General features: G+C 39.9%; 1 protein-coding gene across 2 annotated transcripts in view; it reads right to left on the reverse strand.

The window, feature by feature from the left end:
• LOC131072739 (pentatricopeptide repeat-containing protein At4g35850, mitochondrial) overlaps positions 1 to 25566 on the reverse strand; it is a 254154-nt gene that overhangs the window by 176996 nt on the left and 51592 nt on the right. For both annotated transcript variants that reach the window (XM_058009014.2, XM_058009006.2), the window contains exons 4-5: positions 626 to 691; positions 136 to 233 (exon numbers count right to left, since the gene is read on the reverse strand). In XM_058009014.2, coding sequence (XP_057864997.1) covers positions 136 to 233; positions 626 to 691 — 164 coding nt within the window. The remainder of the gene's footprint in view (positions 1 to 135; positions 234 to 625; positions 692 to 25566) is intronic.

The raw sequence follows: 25566 nt of genomic DNA on the forward strand, positions 1-25566 counted from the left end.
ACATAAAATCAGAAGTTTTATGTAGAAAATCTAATCTTAAAGAGAATGCAAGCCCATGTCTATAAATAACATATAAAATGTGTGTGTGTGTGTGTGCAAGCTTATATCTGAGAAAGAATAGATTGAAGAACATACACTTGATCAACCTGGCCGGTTGATGCACAAGCACACAAGAATGTTATATATGTCTGACCCTTCAGCTTTACACCAGACCGCTTCATATTCTCCAAAAGCTTTGTTTTCAAATCAACATATAAAACAAAAGTCAAATGTATTAAACTTAAAACATATATATACAAAATGAAAATTGAGCAAGGTACTGAAATAAAGAAATCACAGTAAACTAATGTCATTGAAAAAGGCCATCTTTTTCAAATTAACATATGCACATCATCAATTTATAGTCACGCAATGGCTTTTTCAAATTAACATATGCACATCATCAATTTATAGTCACTGTCCATTGCGTGAGTATAAGATTATTCTCACTAATTAAAATAATACTTGTCAGCAAATTGAATCAGTGAAATTAATACTTGAACTCAGAAAGTGTAAATGTAACGAGGACACATGTCTGACTTTATAGACTAAAATAACACTGAAAATTCATTGGAAATATAATAACCTGAATTGCACAATCTGAATTCTTGCTTTTCCCGCATGTTGAGATGATAAAATTGTATAATGTTGTCTGCAAAAAATAATGCAAAATACTTAGCCCAACATTCAAGATATGTGATAGATGTCAGCTGGCAGTAATATCGCAAATATGTTCTGGGAATTCCAGTTCCATTTAAAAAAAAAAATAAGCATGATGCAAATTCCATCCAAAATATACTTGTAAGATTAATTCCACATCATTCTATGTAGTTTATAATGAAAGAGGAATGAATGTCCCTCATTTTTTTAATGCAAAGAGACCTTTCAAACGTAAAACAATGTAACAAAGGGAATAGAGCATGCTTGAGCCATTATAATTCATAGTTACCAAACATCCACAAAACAATTTAACATGAATTTTCTGTTCTTCCCTACTTTTCAATTTCATTTCCAGGTGATAGCACAGAATTTGAATGCAATAGTGTAATTGTTCAACAGACCAACCTAGTTCTATAATGTGCCAGAAAAATAGAACATAAAATCATATACTGCTATAGAATTCCCTGTTGTATCAAGCTTTCACATATAACGTATTATCTGCCTTGCTATTTCTTATGTCTGTTATTGACTCCAAAACTATTTCCAAAGTATTCAACTCCACTGCTATCTTGTAAAGCTTCAGCTAGAAAACTGTGTATAGCTTTATTTGCATCAAGTATTGGATCACACTCCATAATCCCCATTTATATCCTCTTCCTGATGATGGATTGCGATGTATGATCCGAGACATTGATGCAAATAGCGCTATGCACAATTTTCTACCATAAGCTTTACAATGACACGGAATGTGAAGATGTCATAATTTTAATCTACTGATATATGGTATCATGTAATTAAAATGTAGTTGGACAAGTTTCACAAAATGACAGAAACCTCCCCCTATGGCAAAAGTTGTAGGCACACTTTCCCATTGATATAATATAAAGTCCCAGTTTGACACTAAAACATGGACAATATTCTCAATTGTGGTTATCAGTATCTGCTTTCAATACACTTTTGTATTTCAGGACTTTCAGCCTAAGTCACAAGGTTCGAATTCGAGTTCGACAACAATTAAATTCGGATGAAATTCGACAAGAGAAAAATTCGGAAAAAAATTCGACATTAAATTCGCCTTATATAAATATATTAAATTTAAAATAAAACAATGTTATATTAAATATAATTAATTTGTTAAATTTAATTTAAATATATTAATTTTTGTATATTTTTGTTAAATTTTATCTATAAATAGTTTAAAATATAAATTAAATATTTTAAGATATGACAATTATTAAATATTAATATTTAAAATAAAATTATTTAAATAAGATAAAATAATATTAAATTCAACTATAATAAATGTTAACTTTTTTATTAACACAATTTAATTTAACTAAAATAAACTTGACATTTCTAATAATATACACATATATTAATAAAAATTATAATACATCATTAAATTTTATAGATGAAAAAAACCAAAATAAATAAATAAATAGTTAAATGTTAATAATTTTAGTAACAATTTAATATAAATAAAATTATATTTGATATTATAAACATATGTTATTAAAATTTAGCATACTTTGATAAAATTGTATAAATGAGAAAAAAAAACCTAAAATACAGTTTGTGACTTTGGACGCCTAGCGGACGGCGTTCTGCTCTCTCGCACCAGTCCTTGATCTCCTGAAATGTGACCATTCAACTCGATGCTCCAAAAATATCCTCCGGATTCATGTTGGACAAATAGTAAAACACTGCAATTTTGAATACGACATATGCTCAGCTTCATGCCTTCATTTTTTTTTCTGTTGCAAAGTCGCAGTGTTTTATTAAAAAATAACTTGAGAACCTGAAAACCCTTTCTGAAAACCTTTAAAAAAACACTTTTTGAAAATATATTTTGGCAAAAAACATTCCCGAGTTTTTCTATACGAATTTCAAGGTGAATTTTTACGAATTTTACATAAAAGTTTGAAGTTTGCCAAAATTCGAATTTCATCCTTGGAATTTGGCGAACTTTGTGACTTAGCTTTCAACTATAGAATAATAAATAACATGATTAAGTCTCCTTTGATTAAGTGAACTTGACTCTAAATGTCTTTGGAGTTTCTAAGATGTTTCCAACACAAAAGGTTTTTTGCTACCATTAAACAAGACATGAACAACATTCTAAAAAACGCAGTATCATAATTATTTTGGTGAAAGTTACAAGACTCACTCCCACTTGCCCAGATTCAGCATGCCCCAAGGTGAGAGCGCCTGAGTGACTCCCAAAGACCTAGACATGGCAAAGGCTCAAATCCTTTCACAACAATGAGCACCCCAAATGTAGAAAATCCTAAGAAGTTACCATTATATTCAACCCATGACTGGAAAATCCTAGGAAATTGCCATTATCTTCCACCCATGACTGGAAATGATGCCAAATGCTACCAAACACGACTATTAAAAACACCAAATAAGTGCAAAAGCAACTATAGAAAATGATTGTTGAGTTGAAGTATTGTGTCCAAGTCAAAAAAAGCCACAGAAGTCCAAGCCAAGTCTGAGTCTTGTAAGTAGGATTGTCATGACGGATTCAGCACACTGTATTTACTTTTAAAAATTCCATCCGCTTTAAGTTTATTTGAATTATTTTAATACGCAATCAGTGTTCCCTTGCCTTCACCAAAACTCAAGAAAATATTTACACTTGAAAGGAAAGTTATGCAATATCTAGCATTTAGTTATCTAATGACGTGATATCACTACAACCATATTGGAAAAACCTACCACTGACATAAAGACACAATCATCTCCATTCTCAAGGGTATAAAAATATGAAAGGAAGTCCACAAAAACTTGAAGAGGAGAATATTAATCGCGGAGAATTCATGTTTCTTGTTTATGGTTTAGCTAAGGCATATGCTATGCAAGATCTGACGGATCTGATGACATCTATTTTGGATGTGGCCAACATATGTAGTTTTTCAAAACAACCAGCATTTTCATTCTCCAAATGTCCCACCTTATCACTCAATATATTTCCCTAAATAGTTTCAAGCATTCTTCTCCAAATCATGTAGAATCCATGATTCCTGTTTGCAGTTAAGCTACAGTGCATGATATCCAATATCTGAACTATGTTATGGCATCTGTTTAGAGATAAGACCAATAGAAGTACTTTTTCAAAACACCCAATGCTTTTCTTCTCCGAAATGTCTAATCACTTTATTAAGTGTGTGCTTCGCAAATCAATTTCAAGTGTTATTCACCTATAATCAATAAAATCGTCCAAGGTTGTAGAATAGATTATTCTGGAAATTGAAATCAAGGACTGACTCACCAATTTTAAGAATTAAATATATGTCAGCCAACTCTGTATATACTTCAGAAAACTCTGAGCAAGTTGTTTCATGTCCACAGGAATTACAAATGTGAAACAACATGACTCAACTAATAAATTTGAGATTCCTCGTTATTGTTGATGTTCAAGTGGCATTGCACTAAATATGTTGACCATTTGTGATGGTGCTCATTCAGTAATTTGTTTTGTGTCAGAAAAAACTGTAAAAGGGTTTTTTGGATTTGATGTCTTCCTTTTACCAAAAAATAGATCTAACTTTACTATGACATGCAGCTCTCTGTCATATGTTGCATGCTTTGAGACCATATCAGTCAATATTTAACTGTGATAGCTAAACAATGCCGGTTCTAGATGAGTGCTGCACCAAATACATACATATCTACTTCAAATGATTGCTGCAGAACTGGCAGACCAAATAATGTTGTTGACAAGAGTCAGTATTTGTTTCTTCGAATGCCATATTGTTGAATGTGTAACAGCTGACCAAGTAAAGATTTAATTGGCTCCACCTCTGGTTGCTTTGTTCAGAACCACACAAAGTTAAAAAAACCCAATAAGACCTTTTAATATAGGTTAGTTAAGTCTAGAAAGCTGCAGAGCTCCATTAGTGTCATAGGTGTTGATCATTCCTAAATTGCCTGAAAGATTTCTTGTTCAATATGGACTCCACTTTAGCCAACAATGTAATCAAAATGCCGAATCTACTGCATTGTGAAGAAAAACTTATCTAAAGTGTCATGTAGCTTATAATGGCATATATTTGAAGAACCTGTTGAACAAGGTTTAGGTGCTTCCCGTGTTTTGGTGAAAGGCATTATGCGAGCAACATAGACAAAAACATGACAATCTAATTGTAGTGGCATAAAATTTGGAGCATCTGTTGAACATGGATTAGGTGTTCTTCCCATTTTTTTCTGAAAAGCACAACACCATCAACACAGACAACAACATGACAATCTAAAGGGCAAAAGGGGGCATACTAAAATTCAAACATATCTTATAACATCATCATACTCAGACAACAAGCAGTTCATGAAATTTCATTTTTAAGCATTTTCTCCACCTCAGCAGAAGAAAAACATCAAAGTTTTGTTTGATAAATAAGTTCTAACAAAATGCCAGAAGATGATCTAGCATCCGAAACACTATATAGAATGTACTCTGGGTCTCAAGTCATTACAGCTTCATAGTAAACAAATCATAGCACAGAAAACATAGAGTGAACTATCATGTGTCCATGACTAGTTAAATGAAACATAAGAGACACTCAATAATTGGAAAAGCATAACAAGCTAGGGTTTATCATTGATTTTAACAAAGATATTAATATTTGATACTCCAAGACTGCTTATTCTTGTAATTCTATCTCAACACCAAAAGCATCAAACTCCTTCAATGCTCTACAATCAACCATACATGACATATTTGGCTGAAAGAAGTAACTAAGCAAACTATTCCAATTTTACACTGTAAAGATACTTGAAACTGCCTACTTAAAGAATTCCAACAATTACAATTTTCATTCCGCAATCATACAATATCAACTTACAGTTGTACCACCCCATGACAATTGGTATATCTTGCTTTGGAGGCATTTCACTAAAACCCAACTCCTTTCATCATTGGGCATACAAGGTGTTGAACCCCTACCAACCACCAAAGACTAGATTTTCTCAAAATAGGGGGTTCTATTTAATCTGGTGCTTCACACAACACCAAGAGAATAACTCTCAAGGATGAGTTGCATCGGTGTAATTCTTTATTTGGACATAGCTAATTACACCTCCCATAAATGATCGACAATCTACAACACTGTTCCACAGAAAAGTGACCCGAAGGATTTGGGTGACATCCCTGACACCCTAGATGTCTTAAAGACTTTAAGGCTTGGATGAGACATCACCCCTTTTGAAGACTGAACAACCTACTCCACTTGGTACATAAAATTAAGAAAAGGTAAATTTTTAAAAGAAAATAATGTTGAATCCAATAAAACTTAAAAAGCTAAAATAGAAGAAGACTATCATTGTGAATTCCACGTGTCTATTTACATTTTAAAAATTTGAGATATTTTGACAGCCATCCCCTCTACGTACCTATATTCTGGGAAAAATTTTGCCTTTTCCACAACCATTGCCCCATGTCTCTCTATCTCAAAAAATCACATGAACACAAATATACAATATTACAAACATTCAAGCCATTCCTTGCTCAACACCCTCGTGTTGAGAAAGCATTTTCAAGCCATACCAAACTGCACAATTGTAAATTGTGCCCACGTCTATCTAGATGACTCTGACTTCTATGAAAATTTAGGTTGATGCCATGTGCTATTGTATCATTTGCAATGCCATGAATCAATTTGCCTATTCCACCAAATTCTGTTGCTTCGCCTTAATCGTGGCTTTTCAACTTCCAATGAACAACCTTGTGCACCGTAAGATTCATCAAGGCTTCCTTCTTGAGATTACTCAAGCATGTAAGAATATAACCACCCATGTTAGTTACCTTAATTGCACTTTTGTCAACAAGTCAACGAAATCTTAACTATCCTAATGTGGAGTATTTAGTCAGTTTATCCCACTTAGTGTATTGTTAAACTAACAATATCATGTGCTTCCTTTAGGATAATCAATCACATGCATAAAGTAAACATGAATAGATTTCTGATCCAGCAATACAAGAACTATGAATTGAAATGTTATGCTATGCAAATAGAGGAAGAAACAAACTGTGTTCCTGGTTTATCATCTGCAAAAGATCAAATGCTAACAAAAGAGGAGAAAGTCTCAAACAAGAGTTTTTCTACATTATAGATATTATGAGACAAAAGCAATCTAAATAGCACAATGGTGACCTATACACTGTAGTGGCAACTTGAAACTGCATTGACAACCAAAGAAGATGGAGGCATACAGAAATGGTAGACGAACTTTTGGCAATTGCAATCTGGAAAAAACACAATACTAACTTACCATGCTAGCGACTTGGAACAAATGGTAATGTTTTTTGAGCTTTGGGGCTTCAACTTTCACAGCTTGGTCATCTTTATATGTCAATTGTTGCGGTGCATGCAAACTTTAAATCCAATTTTCTTGTAGAGAGTTACGGAGTTCCAAATTTGTAGGAAAGACAGGAAAAATGGTGATTGCTGCTTAAGATCCTGCCTCAATCAAGTCCATTTCCGAGCCTTAAACCCCTCACAAATGTGCCAAACCAATCCGACATGAACCCCTTTTTCTGTAATAGCATGTTCCATATAATTTGTACTGGTGTGCAGTTCAGGACACTAGCATCCCTATACTAATGACCTTGGGTGTGCAAGTCACCAGCGCACCCACACCACTATCTACCTTCATTCTCAACTCAAAACTCCAGCCAATGAGCAATCACAAACCCCAAGTTATTATATTATGTTTTCTTAATCAATATGTTGTTTAAGAAGTCAATAAAAACTATTCTTACCTAATTGATAAAGAATTCTACACTATCCTTGCATTTCTTATTCTACTTGCACTCTCTTGCTACTCCATACTAATTCTTCCTATAATTGACATTAAGAGTCCAGCTCTTTTATTATTCTAAATTAGCCATCCATAAAACTACATTAGCAAGCCTCTTAGCACACCTTGTGATCCTCCACCACCGTACTCTCCCCTCCATGGCACTACACACCACCATTGTTGTAAAAAGCCTCCTTGCGTTTCCATTTGTGCTTCTTTCCCACATCACATTCACCTTGCACTATACAAAGCACATACTCAGAAATTTCCAATACCTATGGGCTAATACGAGCCAAACCAAGGGTCTGAGGCAAGATCCCAAACCAAACACCCGATTTTTTCTACCCCTCAAATTTAATAGGTCATTTCTACATCACTGGCAACATATCTTCAAAATCCACAAGCACCACAATTAAAAGAAAAATTAAGTGACATACTTGAAATTTGAAGAAGCATATGGGCTGACAAGAGCATCTAAGGAGGTCATTAGTACCCCTGTCAAACAACAATAACCACAGAGAGTTACTAGCACCCCTATTGTTCACAAGCACGCCTATCAGGTCACAGACATATAATGATATTTTTAGAATCACCGTACAGGCCCATGACACCTAATTCCCTATCAAAATTTTCTATCATTTCCTAGTTGCTTTCCTTTACTATTTCTGTTTGATTCCCAGCTCTTAGTGGTTTTTATTGTACTTGTATAAAATCTTAATATGCTTTGATCTATGTTATATTGAATAAAAATCAGATTTCCACCTCGTATACATGACAGTTCAGTTCTAAGAGATTTCCACAATCCATCATATACAAGAGTGCAGTTTCTGGATTTGATAACACTCGCACAGCTATTGGAGACCTCATTGGTAAGATTCAAATGGAGGAAAGACAAAAGGGCTTCCAAGGTATGATCTCTAGTAAACAATTGCAATATCTAAAATCAGTTAATTCCAGGATTTCATTAGCATTGCTTGTGGACAAGCAATCTTTGGGAATGGCAGAGTGTAATGTCCTCATTTTCGGGTATTGTTGCTGACTTTCTGGGTTTGTGTCAGATTGTTTATGGAGGTAGTTTGATGTTACCAAAGAGCTCAAATGGTTTAGAGGAGTCATATGATGCTTTCAGATGTTATTTTCAGCTTCCAGTTGGGGCTCCAAGACTCTTGGAGGGAGTGTCTATTTATAGTACATCACCCGATTGGCTTCATTTGTCATTATTCTTCATTGGCGTCATTCCAATGCGATCAAATTTCACTTCCGATGCTTTTCGACAATTTTCGTCAAATTAGTGCATTAATAGTTTATTTTTAACTATTTTACTAAGGTTGCAAAAAAATAATTAAAATATTTAAAATGCACCTTAGCGTGATAGCTCGTTGGGAACGAGGGAAGGAGTTTTAAATCTTGGAAGCACAAAACAGGGACCTCGCATATCAAATTTTCATTATTTTAATGAAGAGATCATTTTTGGAGCTATAAAAGAAGTTTAATTTATAAAGTGATTTTATAAAGGGGGACTTGGGAGACATAAGTGTTGCCGGGAATAATCATTATGTTATGTTGTTATATTATGTTTATGTTGTCGTCGGTAATAATGAGTTACGGCGGTCAGTTAGTTAGCCGACGGGTAGGTAGTTGGAGTCGCGACGGTTGTGTCGCACCCCTTCGGGTATTATATATTGTGTACCTTTTCTTCGAAGTAGGATCATGATAGTCGTGTCAAATGTAATGTTATAAGCACTTGATGTACATGGACTGTTGAATTAACATAGAGACTGGTTATTTAATGTATTTCCATTATGTTCTGTGCATTTACTTTCTGCATCTAACCGTTTACCCAAGAGGGTAAACATTTGGCGCCGCTGCCTAAACGTACTCGGGAACGGAAGACACGGATGGCGCACAGACACAATGGGCCTACCTGTTGGTGAAATAAACCCAAAGGCCGACGACGCCCGAACAGAACTTTACACAGGGGAAGATACGACAACGCGAGAATTTTCAATTTTGCTCCAGGTAGCCATTCAGACCTACGTCCGACGAGAGGCGGCAGAGGCAGAAATCCCACCAAGTGCCGTGTGGACAGCGCTGGAGGTTAGCCCGGCAGTAAACCGGTTGATGAACCACCTCCCCCGGTTGCTTGCACAGGCATCGCTGGCACAACAAGCCCGCCTAGAGGAGATTGCCCAGGAAGAGCGACGACAACAAATCCTGCAACGCTACGAAGAGAACAACCGACGAGAAATGGAACGAGATGGCGCCAGGCCAGGAGGAAATTGAACCTTGTAATAATCCCGACACACTGCTGATATAAATTGTGGCCGAAAGGCAAAATAAAAATAAAAATAATAAAAGTTTTTTTGTGTACATGGCGTGTGTTTGTTGTGTATGGAAGTGACTTATGCCCAATAGACTAAATAAGGACAAAAATAAAAAGATACAGAGTGACGAATGGGAAGTGGCGCAAACCGCGTTGAATCTCAGACAGCAGATAGAACGAAGGCATAGGCTAAGGCAGCTTGCCGAGGGACGACCGGCCGAGGGGTTGCCCGAAGGGAACCCAGGAGGTGTCGCGGAGGTTGCGGAGGCAGAGACAGACGGAGAGAACTACACTGTCTACACTGTTGTAGGGCTGCCAGAAGGAGTCACGGAGGGTGCCAAAGGAGAACTCTACAGTTCGCCAGAATACCACCGTAGAGTAAGAAGCCGCGAAGAGTTGGTGGAACAAACAAGGCAAAGTCTAAACCTGCTCGACGCTACTAGAGACTTGCTAAAGAATTTGTCCATTTCAGAGGACAACCGGAGGGAGACACCGGAAGGTGACGGTACGACCGAAGGTGCCGAGGGAACACAAGGGTACCGTACAGGAGGCAATTTGTTTGGTTCGGTGTCAGCAACTTTTTCCGGAGGACCCACGAGTGGAGGTTCAGTTGCAGGAGGCGGAGGATCGCCAGGTACAAGCACACAAGGAATTAGAGGAGCGAGACCCAGCGGTGGGATGGCGAGTAAACAAAAATTGCCAAAGTTCACAGGGGAGGGCAAGGAAGACCCCTTACGGCACTGCCGTACATGTGAAACCATTTGGTCCGCCAACGAAGCAACAGACCAGGATGACTGGGTACAGCAGTTCCCAGCCACGTTACGAGGAGCTGCCATAGATTGGTACTCCGATGTGGACAAGCAAAAAGTGGCCACGTGGGCCAATCTATAGAAGGAATTCACGGGGGAGTTTCGGTTGCTCCGTGATGACAATGAAATTGTAACGGAGATATACAGTACCAAACAAGGTACCAAGGAGACAGTACGGGCATACAGTCGGAGGCTGAAAGAACTCTTGGGTAAAATGGAAAGCCAACCTGCAGATGGATTGAAGAAACGATGGTTCGTTGAAGGGTTGAAATCCTCCCTACGGAGGAAGATGAAAATTGTACCCCTGAGGTCATATGACAACGCTTATAATAGGGCGATGGACCTGGAGAGCGAACACAAAACATCAAAGAAGAAGAAAAGTAATAAATCCTCATCCGAGGACGATGACTCTTCACAGGAAAGGAGCAGTGACGGCGAGGCTAGCAAACGGATGCAAGCGCTCTAGAAAGACATGGAGCGAATGAGAAAGGAATTCAAACTAATGAGAAGCACTGGTCGGAACGAAGGGGACATATGGTGCACTGAGTGCAAAGAGGAAGGGCACACAAAGGGTACTTGCCAAAAGAAGGCATTCTGTGAGATTTCCCAAGTGATGGGACACTCCACCAAGGAGTGCCCATACAACATGAAAACCCGAGGTACGCAAATGAACCAGGTGCTGTTCACGGAGCAGGCCACAACATCCGCACCAGCGGGTACCGGCCAACATACTAACACAACGGCATCATGTGGAGGATACCGGGACAACAGACGCGGCGGCGGAAGGAATAGCAACAATAACAATAACGGAAGCCGTATCCAGTATGATGCCAAGGGCCAGCCAATTATCCAATGTAGGGCCTGTAATCAGTGGGGGCACTTCGCCCGTGATTGCACGAAGGAAGCCACCCCTCAGCACCTCTGCCGTTGGTGTGGGCCAGGGGACCATGAGGACGCAAATTGCCCGCACGCAGGGGTTAATCTCCTCAACATTGAGAAGGCTGAGAAGACTGGTGAGAAAGAAGTACTGGCGATCACCCGCGCCCAGACGAAAAAAGCCACTTATCCTGACCCCCATACGGAGAAGGAGAAATTACAAGAGGCAAAGGCCAATATTGAACGTGAGATGACGACCGAACGACGGGACAACGAGGTGGCGAGTACATCATCCCGTACGGAAGCGGAAAATAACATCATTGGGCAAATCTTGCAGATAGAGGTGCCGATAAAGGTAAAAGACCTTCTAGACTCTATGCCACAATTGAGGACTGCCATCCTCACCAATGTGCAAAGCACCGTAGTGTCAAGTGCACCACAAGAGGGGTTCCCGCCACCGCATCGTCGAGTGCACCACAAGTACGGGTTCCCGCCACCGCATTGTCGAGTGCACCACGGGTAGGGGTTCCCGCCACCGCTTCGAAGAGTACACCACAGGTGGAGGTTTCTGTCAGCCCTTCGACTGACACGATGTTACTAGCCGTGAGCAGTGGTAGACACCCAGTTGTGGTAGAAATGGGTATCCGTGGGACCATTCTGAAGGACACCATTGTGGACGGGGGATCTGGGGTGAATGTACTACCAAAAGAAACATGGAAGCGACTAGGGAAGCCCACCCTATGGCCACCCACATTCAACCTGGTGGGAGCGGACCAACACGCCATTAAGCCACTTAGCCTGTTGATGGCCCAGCAAGTGACAATTGGTACGCAACCATTCTTGTTAGATTTCGTGGTTATTCCCTCGAAGAAGAAAGGCTATGACGCCATCCTGGGGAGAGCGTGGTTGATCAACGCGAGGGTAAACCACAACTGGAAGAAAAATACACTTTCCATGGAGAAGGGAGGGCGGAAATATACCATTGACCTACACACCCAAGATGTCAGCGAAGAGCTCGCCTCTTCAGACTCGGACTCAGAGGACTCTAATAAAGGGGAAGGGGGTCCCGATGAAAGCAAGGGCAAGAACGCGATGGAGCCGAACAATGAAGGGGTGCTCGAATTGGAGGGATGTTCTGAAGATGAGGTATGCTCACTTAACGGGCTCTTCCATTGGCAAATGGAGGATTACGAAATGTTCCAAAGCTACAGGCTTGAAGTAGAGGAACCAGAGCAACCAACAGAGGTGCACCTGCCGGAATACAAAGAATATTGGAAGGGAGACGCCCCAAACCCTGGCGATGTAGATAATCCGAAGAGTGTTGGCCACGATTGGAACCCTGTATGGAAGACCGCAGTCTTCAAAATCTTTATTATCCTTCTTCTTATGTACGGGAAGGAGACCGTGGTCCTTGTAGAATTTGTGGTTCCAGGTCTCCCGATGGCCATTGAAAATAGACTTGCCACCAACGGGCCCAAATTGAAACCCTACCACGCGAAGCGCGTAGGGGACCCGAGAGGCCGGACGGACACCCGAGAGCCCGAAGGGGGACCCGAGAGGATGGAAGGGGACCTAAGAGGCCGGGCAAGCGACTCGAGAGGCACGAGACAAAAGCAGGAGACTTTTGGGCGAGGAAAACCGAGAAGGATGAAGGGCGATCCCAGAGACAGGGGACCCGAGCCGAAGACTCTCTAGACAACTCAAAAAAAAAAAAAAAAACACCGTACGATCATACCAAACAGTTAACTGCATGGCAGGAAAAAAAAAAATTTGAAAAAAATCGCACGGTCGTACGACAGCGACCATACGGAAAAAAAAGAGAGAGAGAGGGAAAATGGCCACCGTACGGTGGGACCAAGGTGACACCACCGTGCGGTGGAACCACAGTGCGGTGGAATCACCGACGGTGACACCACCATGCGGTGGAACCACCGACGGTGACACCATCGTGCGGCAGTCACACCGTGCGGTGGGAGCCACCGAAGGTTGTTGCCAGGACATGAACCCACCACCGCACACCGCACAGCCCGACCACCGCACAACACCGAACACCGCCGCACAGCAAGGGATAAAGGAGGAGGAAGACGCACCGCACGGCCCGACCACGCACCGCACGGCCCGATCAACACGCACAGCAAGGGTTACGCACACCAACGCGCAGCAGCCGTAAAAGGAAAAAGAAAAAAAGAGACCAAGCCCGCACAATCCACACAGCCACGTAAGGGCAAAACGACCGCCACAGGTAGACCAAGCAGTCGCACGATTGGAGGTGCCAGTGCTGTTGTTGACCGGAGGTGTGTCCGTACGATAAGAACGGTGTCGACCGCACGGGAAGGTGGCCACACGATCAGAGGTGCCAATGCTGTTGTTGACCGTACAGGGAGGTTGTATGGCCGGGGTGCCATCGGTGACATTACAGTGCCTAAAAAAAAAAAAAAAAAGACGACGACGACCAGATTTAAAATGATTCGCTGGAGTTTGAAGCCAGGACACTGGAAATTCAGAGTGGAAAAGAACGGTTTTTGGCATCTTAAAATATCACAGAAATGTTGTGCGCCATGGACTTTCGTATGGTTCTGAGGGTTGTAAATTGGTGTTGGCGGCCCCCCAGGACCCCGCGAGGGGCGCTGCCCCTCGACCCCGCTGGGTCGCTGCCCCTCGACCCCGCTGGGGGCGCTGCCCCCAGACCCCCAGTTTATTTTGAGCTACAGAAGACCACGAGAAGTGTTGTGGTTGTCTGTACTGTGAGAAAGAAGCCTGCAGCTAAGCATTGGCAGGGAAGCCATAAGCCGTAGAGGGAGACGGATTTGGAGGTTGGGAACAAACAGAGTTCGAGGGAAGGCATTGCAGGTCCGCGCAGTTGTATGACACCAGGGAGTTATTCAGTTCAGTTTTTAGCCTTTGGGGAGTGTGATAGAGGATTTGAGGTGTCTCCTAGCATTGTGCCAGCAGATTGTGGCCACCTCCAGGCATGACTGGTACGCTTTGAGGAACTCGGAGTATGTCTCAGCTGGACGTGAGGTTGCCTTGGTGGATGCACAGAGGGCTCAGGAGGAGCTGACCACCAGGTTGGAGGCAATAGTCGCGTGAGACTTAGTTCAGCGTACCCAGGAGTTGGATGCCGGGAGAGCAGCACGGGTGGCTATCGAGCACAAATTGGCTAGGGAGACAGAGTATCATTTGAGTAGCAGTTGGTGGAAGTTGAGACTGAAAAACGTGTTTTGCAGACAAGTTTGGGTTAGGCACAGGAGGACTGTGATGGCAAAGGAAGCAATATTGGTGAAATCCGCACTTGAGCATCGGATGGTAGCAGAAAAGGTTTTTCAGGCGAGGACGCAGCAAGTGTATAAGATCCGGGCCCGACTGGCGTCAGTAGTTCCTGCCGTTCATCTCTATTTTGTATTAAGTCGTCGGAGTCGACTTCTTTTCTTGGGGGGGATGATGTTGCCGGGAATAATCATTATGTTATGTTGTTATATTATGTTTATGTTGTCGTCGGTAATAATGAGTTACGGCGGTCAGTTAGTTAGCCGACGGGTAGGTAGTTGGAGTCGCGACGGTTGTGTCGCACCCCTTCGGGTATTATATATTGTGTACCTTTTCTTTGAAGTAGGATCATGATAGTCGCGTCAAATGTAATGTTATAAGCACTTGATGTACATGGACTGTTGAATTAACATAGAGACTGGTTATTTAATGTATTTCCATTATGTTCTGTGCATTTACTTTTTGCATCTAACCGTTTACCCGAGAGGGCAAACAATAAGTTTATGTTTCTTATATTTATTAAAGAGTCTCTTAAGTGGATGACTGAAAAAGGGAAATAAAATAAAGGAAAAGTTATTTATCCCACATTGGCACGGCGGATGGGCAACTTTCAAGGTGAAGTTATAAAATGAATTGAAGAGCTCATTCTTGAGCATGCTTGGATGAGATGGAACTTATGTTATTGGATCTCTTAGAAATCTGATTATTGGGCTTGGAGGACGAAATCCCTCTTTGTAAACATTCTTCTCGCTATTGCAAGATACAGTCAGGAGAATTATTGGTGTTCTCATTCAGGAAACACATTGGGCTTATTAGATCTTCTAATAGAGAAGGGCAGATTTGAAGAAGATATTTGGAGCAGATTTGAGGGCAATGGTGGCATCAAAAATAAGGGAAAGGAAGATTTGTGATTTGCTATAGTGTCGTGAATAGTGCATGAACAGTGCTGTGAACGATATCATGAACAGTGTCATGAATAGTGCTGCTACAGTGTTGTGCTACAGTATTCGACAACCATTTGGGGGTTACATTTGCATTCATATCTAGCCAGGGGTTCATTGTTCCATTCCTACCGTAGGCGGCTACACCTGGTGGAGATTTGGCACTTGTTTTTGGACTCATTATTGCTGTTACCACTTCAGTTGTACTCGGATATCCATTAAGGGTGTTAACAGTCCATTTCCAGGTCTATTCTCTTTCGTTGTATGCCATTTCATGTCTATGGTAACAAGCAAGGTGAACGGGTATGTAAAGAATTGATTTTACTCTTGTATGGTTGATTGAAAAACACTCATTGGTATGAAGTTTCAGTCTGAGACAAGGTTGTAACAGTCAAATAATTATTTATCAGTTTTGATTTATGCTCTTAAAGTCGTTATTCCTTGGATCTCTATTGTCAAAACTTTTTAAGTGATAAATATTTTATTAAGTGTCTCCAAAAGGGGACACCAAGCTAAGAGACATAAGAAGTTGTGTTTTATAAGTCATTTGGGGGCCTTTTTCAAGGCAATATTATATTTGAATATGTGCCCTAATTTCTCCCTCCAAGTCTATATGACAAGATTTTAGCTCTCATTTTTTCAATCTGCTTGCGTGCACATAACAAAATACTGTTGAAATGAACTTGAAGAGTTCTTTGGATTGTTTAGGACAAAAATCCTCTCCAATTAGCCACGTTTTGGTGGTGCAAGATCCACCCTAGCTGGTTGTTGATTTCAGTTAGAGTTTGCAGTGATTTTGCTTGAGTTTGGTGACAATGGTTTGATGTAAAATGAAGATATATGAAGCTTTCTGATTGGACTTTCAAATTTTTGGTGTGTTTAATCTTTTTGGGAGTGTTGTTTGAGTTTTGCAAGGTTTTGGTCACTTTCTGAGTGCTTGCCATACCATATCAGCTACACAAAGAATCACCTTTTTGCTCATATCTCAAGAAAGAGATATTTTCCACTTATGAGTATTGGTTAAATAAATTTCTAGGAGCTGGGCAACCCACTATCATGTCATTTGCAATATTTGGTGCTTGCTTGAATTTAAAGATGAAACCGCCTCTCTAGAGTGAAGCACCCATCCGTGTCTTGGCATGTGTGGAACTTTTTGTGTTTAATCGGCAATTTGGGGTCTTGATATCTTTCTTACTGAGGCATCTAGTGTGGCAGAAGAAGTTATAGAAGTTGAGGAGGCTATTTCAGGTGTTTTGGAGTGGACTGGAGGGTGAAATAAGCTAACCGTCCAAGCACCAAGGAGCAGTGATCAGCTACAGCAGAGTATCTTCCAGGGTTTCCAAGTATTTGGCAATCAAAACAGGAGTATTACTCAGTGCTGTACATTTCTGAGTGGTTTTAAAGACCTGATTTTGCAAGTTTAGGGGTGAAGATGGCATCATAGCAGCCTCCTGGAGCTAAATTTCAATCACTTGAAGACCTTGCTTAGTCACTGTTATTGACTGTTCCAGATCTGCCTCTACCAGACCTGCGATTGATTGATTTGGCTACCAATAAGAGGAAATTTAATGATGCAATGACTGAAAATAGTTAGTTCTGATGTTGGTATTGCATTTTCAGTTTTGGGTGATGAATGTTGTTTCCAAAACACATACTTTGCTATGAATATGTGATATAAATCAGATCAGTTGTCTGTCAAGAATCTATTTCCATTGGCAAGCATTTGTGTGTGTCAAACTATTTCAACAGAAAAAAAAATATATATATAAGAACATACATTTCACTAGAAAATAATAACTCCACATTTTCAAGGAATGAACCACAGCTGCAAGTCCCAAGTCATGGGTAGCATCATAGCTGTAATATCCCCCTTAATTTTTTCCAAATCTTTTCCCACAATTACATTCAACACAACACTTGTTATGGTTAGGAAATGAAAACCAAATGCTGCTGACAGTAACCCTCCACTTTCTGATCACCGAGAGCCCAATCTAGGAGTGTGAGAGCATACAGTGATGAGGGGATCATTAGATGCCAATAACTGAAAATGATTACAATCTTCGGGCAGCAAGCCAGCCCCTTCCGCTTATACAACGGGATATTGAAAGCAATGCAATCACTTGGTGGTAAACCAGCCAAGGACAAGCCAAAGAACTGAAGAATGCAATCACTCAACCACTTGTTAAGCGGGAGGACTAGAAATGAAATTCAAATCAACTCTACCACTTATGCAGCGGGAGGACAATGTTACAATATCCAAAATAGGCGGCAAAGCCAACCTCTTCCACTTATGCAGTGGGACTTAAAGCAATAATCTAATCAGATGGCTGTTAGTACTACTAACCAGCTTACAATGCATAATATGGATTACAAACTAAAAGAAATCACTATTCCAAGATAAGTGGCATGGCCAACCTCTTCCAATTATGCAGTGGGACAAGAAGAACAATAGGAACTACTGTTAGTACTACTACCAGCATTACAATACAAATCATAGAAGTAAAGAATGGAGGACCAACAGCTGCAAATAATAACCAAGTTCCTTCTTTCCACACCAATGAACTTACACACCCCAAAATCAACTCCCAACACCAAAAGCTCAAGGCACACCAAGAAAGCTCTTCACACAACCAAATTCAAATTCTGAAATTAACAATAACACAATGAAAATACGTAGACCAGCAAGCTGCGGACACACTAAAATGCTCACAACTTCCCCAAATCAACTCCGAATTGCACCAAATCAAAAGCAAAAGAGAGATATAACATAAACAACACAAATAGAACCTCAAACCTGCACCGCGAACACCATAAACAATCAGAACACAAGCCAAGGTAGACAAGGAAAGGGGACGGCTCTGCTGGGAAGTTCGACTTGCTACATAAAATCCAAATCAACTTTTCAAGATCCGCAAAATGGTGAACTTTATCGCCCAAGGCATAGGAAGAGATTGAGCCGATACCCAGGACCACACGTCAAGCACACAGGGAGCCACGAGCAAAAAACACCTTCAGCATACACCGCGACCAGCAACATGAACACTCAAGAAAACACACCAAAACATTTGAAACTGACACAAAAATTCTGCAACAATGTTCTTCAATCCACTCCTCTGAATGAAGAGCAATCTCTGCCTCGACTAGTTGTTGTATTGCAAACAAGAAATCAAGCTATGGCTAGGAGGTAAGCGTTCCCCAAAGCCTTCACTCTGCATTTCGGCAACATTTCATTATAAAAAAAATCTTGGATACCAAAAATGAGGGCCAAGGTGCATATTTATAGTTTTCTCCTCAAGTTGAACTTCCTTTCCCTTCAACATGGGATTAAACATCCACATTCAAATCTCCTTTAATTTGCACTCATTTCATTTCATTTAACTTCCTCCACAAATCGCCCAAGGGATAATAATATTTCACTTAGAACCAAAGTATTTTCTCCCTTTAGTGGCCGCCCCATATAGACAAATATTTAGTCAATTGCTAGGATATAATTTTAGTGAGAAGATACCTCAAAAGGGACGTCCAACCCAACATAATTGTTAATTCTTCAAATCGACCCCCTCAAGGTAGCAAATATACTTTATGAAATATTCATAAAGTGAGATATGGCGTCCAAGGAAATGAAGTGAATTATTTTCATAAAATTAACATATTTCTTTCTAAGGCGTCCATCATGCCTTAAATTCACTTGTAAAATATTTTTCCCCAAGCATAAATCGCCCAAAATAAGCTCCAAGAATGTTGGAAGACAAACTACTCAAACTGACCTATCGGAATAGCCATCTGAACTAGCCTGTTGAAAATAGAACTGAATCTTTGGATCATCATGCCAAGCTGGACTGTCATAAATAGCCTGTGTTGCACTAGCTCAACTCAAAACCCTAAAAATAGTACTTACTAAAAAAAGTGTCTCCAAACTCCGTTAGGGCACAAACTGGCAAGCAACTGTCACTTACTAAAAATAGCACTTACTAAAAATAGCAGACTGCTAAAAACAGTGTGTCCAAATGCAATTTAACCACATATTGAGTAGTTGTCACAACTTACTAAAAATAGTAAGTCCGGAAAAGTCTTCAGATTCGTTTGCATGTCACACCATCGCGAGGCTCTTTGAAAACCCAAAAAAACCCAGAAAAGTAAGTTGTCCTCACCCCCACTTACTAAAAATAGTAAGTTTGGAAAAGTCCTCAGATTCAGTTGCATATCACACCATCGCGAAGCTCTCTAGAAAACGCAGAAAGAATCCACAATCTGAATTGTAGAATTCCAACTCGTCAATCATCAAACGACTCCCGCAAACCTCCACAAAAGTTGGAAACCCTAATTTCTGCTTCTGACTTACCAACGGGTCTCAGAATTGGCCAATGGTCCCCAAAACAAGCTAGAGTGGAAAAGGGGACATTACAATAGCATAGTTATTTCATGGCCTTTTAGAGAGCCATCAACACAACCATCTTGAATGAATAACCCATCCAATCCATTTAGAGAGGCATCATTCACATCACTATAAGCAATAAAAGAGCTGATGAAAGAAATTCTTTCAATTATTTTACCCTTCCTTTGCAAGTTATAGGATTGGCAATCCCAAAATAATTCTCCACAAACTTGCCATGGTACTTTGTAAGCCCCAAGAAGCTTCTCACTTTAGATACATCCTGTGCAGTTGGCCATTCCATACTAGCCTTAGCTTTTACATGATCCACAGGGACGTTGTTCTTAATAAATATGTCCGAGAGAGTGGGTCTTATCCTAGAAGAGTGAGCACTAGGACAAATTGCCATTCTAACTTATTCACTTTAAATGTTGCAAGATAAATTGATAATCAAAATGCAAAGGATATTTTCTCTAAAGCATTGTCTTATTCACCATATGATATATAATCATGCACAATCTTAATGTACCATCTTTTCTCTTAACAAACAACACCTATGCTGCTTATGAAAACACATTCAGGTAGTTTAAAAACTCAATCTCACTAAAAAATCAGCAAACTCAAATTGACTCAGACTTGAAAAAAATTCTGAAAATAAAACATAAGTTACATAACAGATATTTATAAAATAATCTTTAAAAACATGCATAAAACTGGATTTAGAGAACTGACAGATTGCCATTTATTCATTCATAGATCAAAAGAAAGAAGTTCAATGCACATCAGTAATCAAAGTTATTAGTGTTAACAGTTATATGATCATAACTCTCAAATATCGTAATGTTCAATGTCCACTATTATGTCATTTGCAATCAAATTCAGAATAACATCCCATGTTACTGCATCTGCTGCCACCCATTCCACTTATAACCATTCAACCTCTGTCAGAAATAGGAACATCTATTCCTCGGATTGTACAAGATGATATTTGACGTAGTTTATCCTTTTCATCTTTTTCTCACACTAATGACAGACTACTTGTCTTGTTTCTCCCTCTGGCATTCCATGCTTCAAAGCAAGGTCCTAGGGTTGCCACCCAATGCCATATCTCAAACAAAAAAATAAATTTGAAACACTAAATAAATAAAAAGAAAACAAATATTATAACCCTAGAAAGAGAACAAAATCTAAGAAAAATTAAAATTGTGTTTTCTCTGTGGCAATGCCAACCAAAAGTAGCTACAATGATGGCAATAAGGTCATGAAGTCACACATGATATAAAGTTAAAACATAAGCAAAAGTCGCACTTTGTGGCTATGCCACTCTAAAGGAGCAGTTAAGTTGGCAGCACTGTCAAAAAAGCGTGTGACAGGTATGTTAAGCCACCAAAGCCATATTAGTGCCAAGTTGGATGATTTAACAGCAAAAACTGACCATTTATGAACAGCCTTCAACATAAGTGACTTGATCAAGGGGAAAGGCAGATTTTTAAGAAATAAAACAGCACATCTCAGCCATTTGTTGATTTAGAGGCCGAGAATGAAGAAAAATAACAAATCATAAAGCAAAGGAAGCACATACAAGGCTATTTCAATTTTCAAGTGTCTATTTACTCCTCCCCAAAGGTAGAGATAGGGTTGACTTAAAAGCTGTTTCAAAGCATTATTTTATTGTTTTTTTCCTATAAACTTCACTTAGAGAATTTATAAACATGTTCCTTGTGCACATAGAATTAAAGGAGTGTTAGTTTCAGGCTTTCACTGCAAGAATCCCATTCAAGCTTTGAAGTTAATTTAATCTACTGAGATTCAAGAAGACGGTAGTCGGAAGATTCTGTTCAACTTTCTTTAACACTTGTCCTCTATTCTTCATTAGTAGCTCTGTATACTTTTAAGGATTATTGTCCTTAATTTGACATCACATTTTGGATTATTCACAGAATGTTTCTTTGTCAAACCAATTCTATTGTCAATACTACTTCATTGTTTTCAACCAGTGTTACCAAACTCAGACTTAACACCCAAACTCGGCAAATTGAAAAAACCCAAGAAATTCGGAGATTTTTAAAGATTTAAAACTTGTTTCATGCACCCTTTAATAAATAAACCATAAAAACACAATAACCTCATTGAATAGAAGCTACTTTGATCACATACACAAGTATATATCGATCATCTATGTATAAATGCAAATTTTAGCTTAAGGAAATAATACATTTAGATACACAAATATTGTCAAATATTTATAAAACTCATGGAATATGAAATCCATGGCATCAAAACAAATATCAAAACTAAAAATATAAGTCTATGACTCAAAGAAGCCTACATTACTCGTCGCAACCTCGTGGAAAGTCATGCGCTAACATGCAAGATAGATCATGGATGATGATGTAGCCATGATATTTTCTTGTGTCTTAGTGACTGGTGCGTCTATTCAAGTGAGGATTTATTATTAAATTTTTCTTGAAGCCTTCAAGACTACATGTTTTGTTACCAAGCTCATTAACAAAGAGGAACAGTTATGTGAAAAGATAAATGGCTATGTTCTAGTTTGACCTTAGCTAGGATACTAATAGATGGGATTGCTCTACGAGTTCTGCATAATGATACATTTTTGCATTATGAAAATAGTGTTTCTTGCCAATTATGACTTAACTTGTATTCAGGAGTACAATGACTGTAGCATGCCAACTTTGCCTATGGCAGTCCTTGTATATTAAACAAGTTGTTCAATGTATGAAACAAGATAATCCTTAATTGTGGCTTTGACTATGAAGATGCAGACATTTGCAACAAGAGATATGTACTTTGTAGATTTTATGATCATGATATGAGCCTATTAATTGCTTAGACTTATAGGTTGATGGAGGTTTGGGGGCAACACCCCAATGAGGTTGAGAGGCAATGTCCCTCGCAGGGGTTTGGGGCCACCACCCTTGGTGTGTTCCCCAATGAAGACCTTCAAAACCACACTAACCCGCATGGCACACACCATTTTCATATATTTTTGTAAATCCTAGATGGGCATATCATAAACCAAACAAGCATTGAAAGGTTGTAAGTCTTTTTTAGAAAGTAACTAAATTGTTGAATTAATGCTCTACAATTTTGTTTATCATTTTTTAACTTTTTCCTCTAATCCTAGCCGAGTCTGGCCCGACAGACTCGCTAAGTCTAGCCAGTCTTGCCAAGACTTACCTAGACTCGACTCTCGAGTCCCTGGTCTCGTTTTAATTGGCTCAATCCTAGACTTGCTGGTCTAGGCAAGTGTTGTAACTATGGTCTCGACTTTAGCCATTAAAAAGTGATTTGTTTCCAACCATACCTCTATTCAAATCCATAATACAAAACGCAACGAAGGCTTACATAACAGTATTTCAAAGGCTTTTAATTATGGTTTCTAGGATTACAAAGAAGTAGTCTTGTTCAATGAGGGACTCGTGGAGCCACTTAGGGGATGGATTAAGGCATTTGATCCTCCATCCTTGCATGAAGCTATGAAGAAGGCAAGGAGTATGGAGTGGGCTGCCCCAAAATCTAAATTTCAGTCCAAGTGTTTTCCAAACAAGAAAGATTAAAAACATTTGTCAAAAGACTCCAACCAGCCAAAGAAATTAGTCACAAAACTTGATAGTGAGGCACTTAATGACCTAAGAAAGCACAATTCATGCTTCACATGCAGAGAACCTTGGACCCCAAGACATAAGTGTGCAACTAAGGGGAAGGTGAACCAAATAGAGTACTATTTGTTGTGAGGTATTCACACATCACTCCATTGCAAATGGGGACCCCCAATTCTTCGCTTTCTAGGTTAGTTGTCTTAGCTTAGTTGTTGGTACTTGTCGAGTCTTTGCTATTAACCTTTTGCATGTAGTTGCTCAAAAGCTGGTCAAATCTCTCTCTTTGAGATGAAGTGAGGTTCATCATTTCCTCAACCCTCCAAAGCCTTCGACCTGCTTCTCCCAACACTGTCAGTGGGTGCCCAAACCCGAGCACACCCATTTCCATTCCTCATGATTGCCATCATCATTTCACCATTCCATTTCCACCTTCTCTCTCTCCATCCCATAGCCCTTCCATCTTCTCTACTTTCCACTTCCTCTACCTCCCTACCTTCACCTACCTGTTGTGAGGTTTTCACACATCGCCCCATTGCAAATGGCGACCCCTACTTTTCGCTTTCTAGGATTAGTCCTCTTAGCTTAGTTCTAGGTTAGTGTTGAGTCTTTTGCTATGAACCTTTGCATTGAAAAGGTATAGTGGGTCAAGAGGTCAAAGGTTGATCAAGTTTGTCTCTTTAAGATGAACCAAGGTTCGAAACTTCCTTTGCCCAGCCAAGATTTTATCACTTCCACTTCTCCCAACACTACCCGTGGGTGCCCAGGCCCGATCACTCTCATTTCCATTCCTCACCTTCGCCATCACCATTCCACCCTTCCATCCTTTTCGTCTCTCTCTTCATTCCATAACCCTCCATCTTGACGGCTTTCCACTTCCCCTTTCCTACCATCACCATTTCACCCTACCCTTTCCACTTCCATATCCCTTACCTTCTATCTCTCTTTATCATTTATCACCTTCACCTAACATACTCATCTACTACCCTTCACCTACATTTACTCCTACCACTACACCCCTTAACCTCCATCCCATCCTAAACCTCCCTTCACTTAACTTAAACCTACCCTTCCATCTTACACCCTCACCTCCCTTCACTAACTTCCTTTCCACCTTAACCCTACCCCTATTCTATCCTAACATCTCCCTTCCCCTCATACCTTCTATCTCACACTCCCTTTAACCTACCATCGACACTACCTACCCCTTTATTCCCCTAAAATCACCTATTCTAACCCACATCCCATAAGTCTTACTTCCTTTATTTCCCTAAGCTTACCTCTACCACACACCTATTAACCTACCCTTTCCACCCTACCATTTACCCTCATCCTAGCCTACCCCTATCCTATCCCTATCCCAACCCCCTTACATCTCACACCCCTTACCCTTTTCACTGCGCCTTATACCTCCCGTTCCACCTTACTCCCCATATCCTAACTCCTACCTCCCACCGCAGCACTTCTTATAACCCCGTATTCACTTTCAATTACCCCTTATGTCTCCCTTTCCCCAGCATCTTCTCCTTCCCTTCCTCACGTGGCATTTCCCTTACCACTCTTCCCTTCCCCCACAACACCTCACATTTCTTCATCAATCCCTGCCTCATCACATCTTGGGCCCCACACACTCTAAAATGGAGAATTAAATAAATTATTTCAAGGACTCTCCTGCTGGGCCCCACATAATCTGAAATGGAGATTTGGAAAGCTTGTTTCAAGACATAATATTTCCTTTGATTTCCTTTACCACGTAGCTTTGATTTGGCCCCACCAAAATTTTGAAATAAAAGAAAAGTTCTTAAAAGAATCCTCAAAAAAAAAAAAAAGTATCCACCTCATCAGTCTTTGCAAGGTGTGG

Source organism: Cryptomeria japonica, chromosome 9 (assembly GCF_030272615.1).
Source record: "Cryptomeria japonica chromosome 9, Sugi_1.0, whole genome shotgun sequence".
NCBI lineage: Eukaryota > Viridiplantae > Streptophyta > Pinopsida > Cupressales > Cupressaceae > Cryptomeria > Cryptomeria japonica.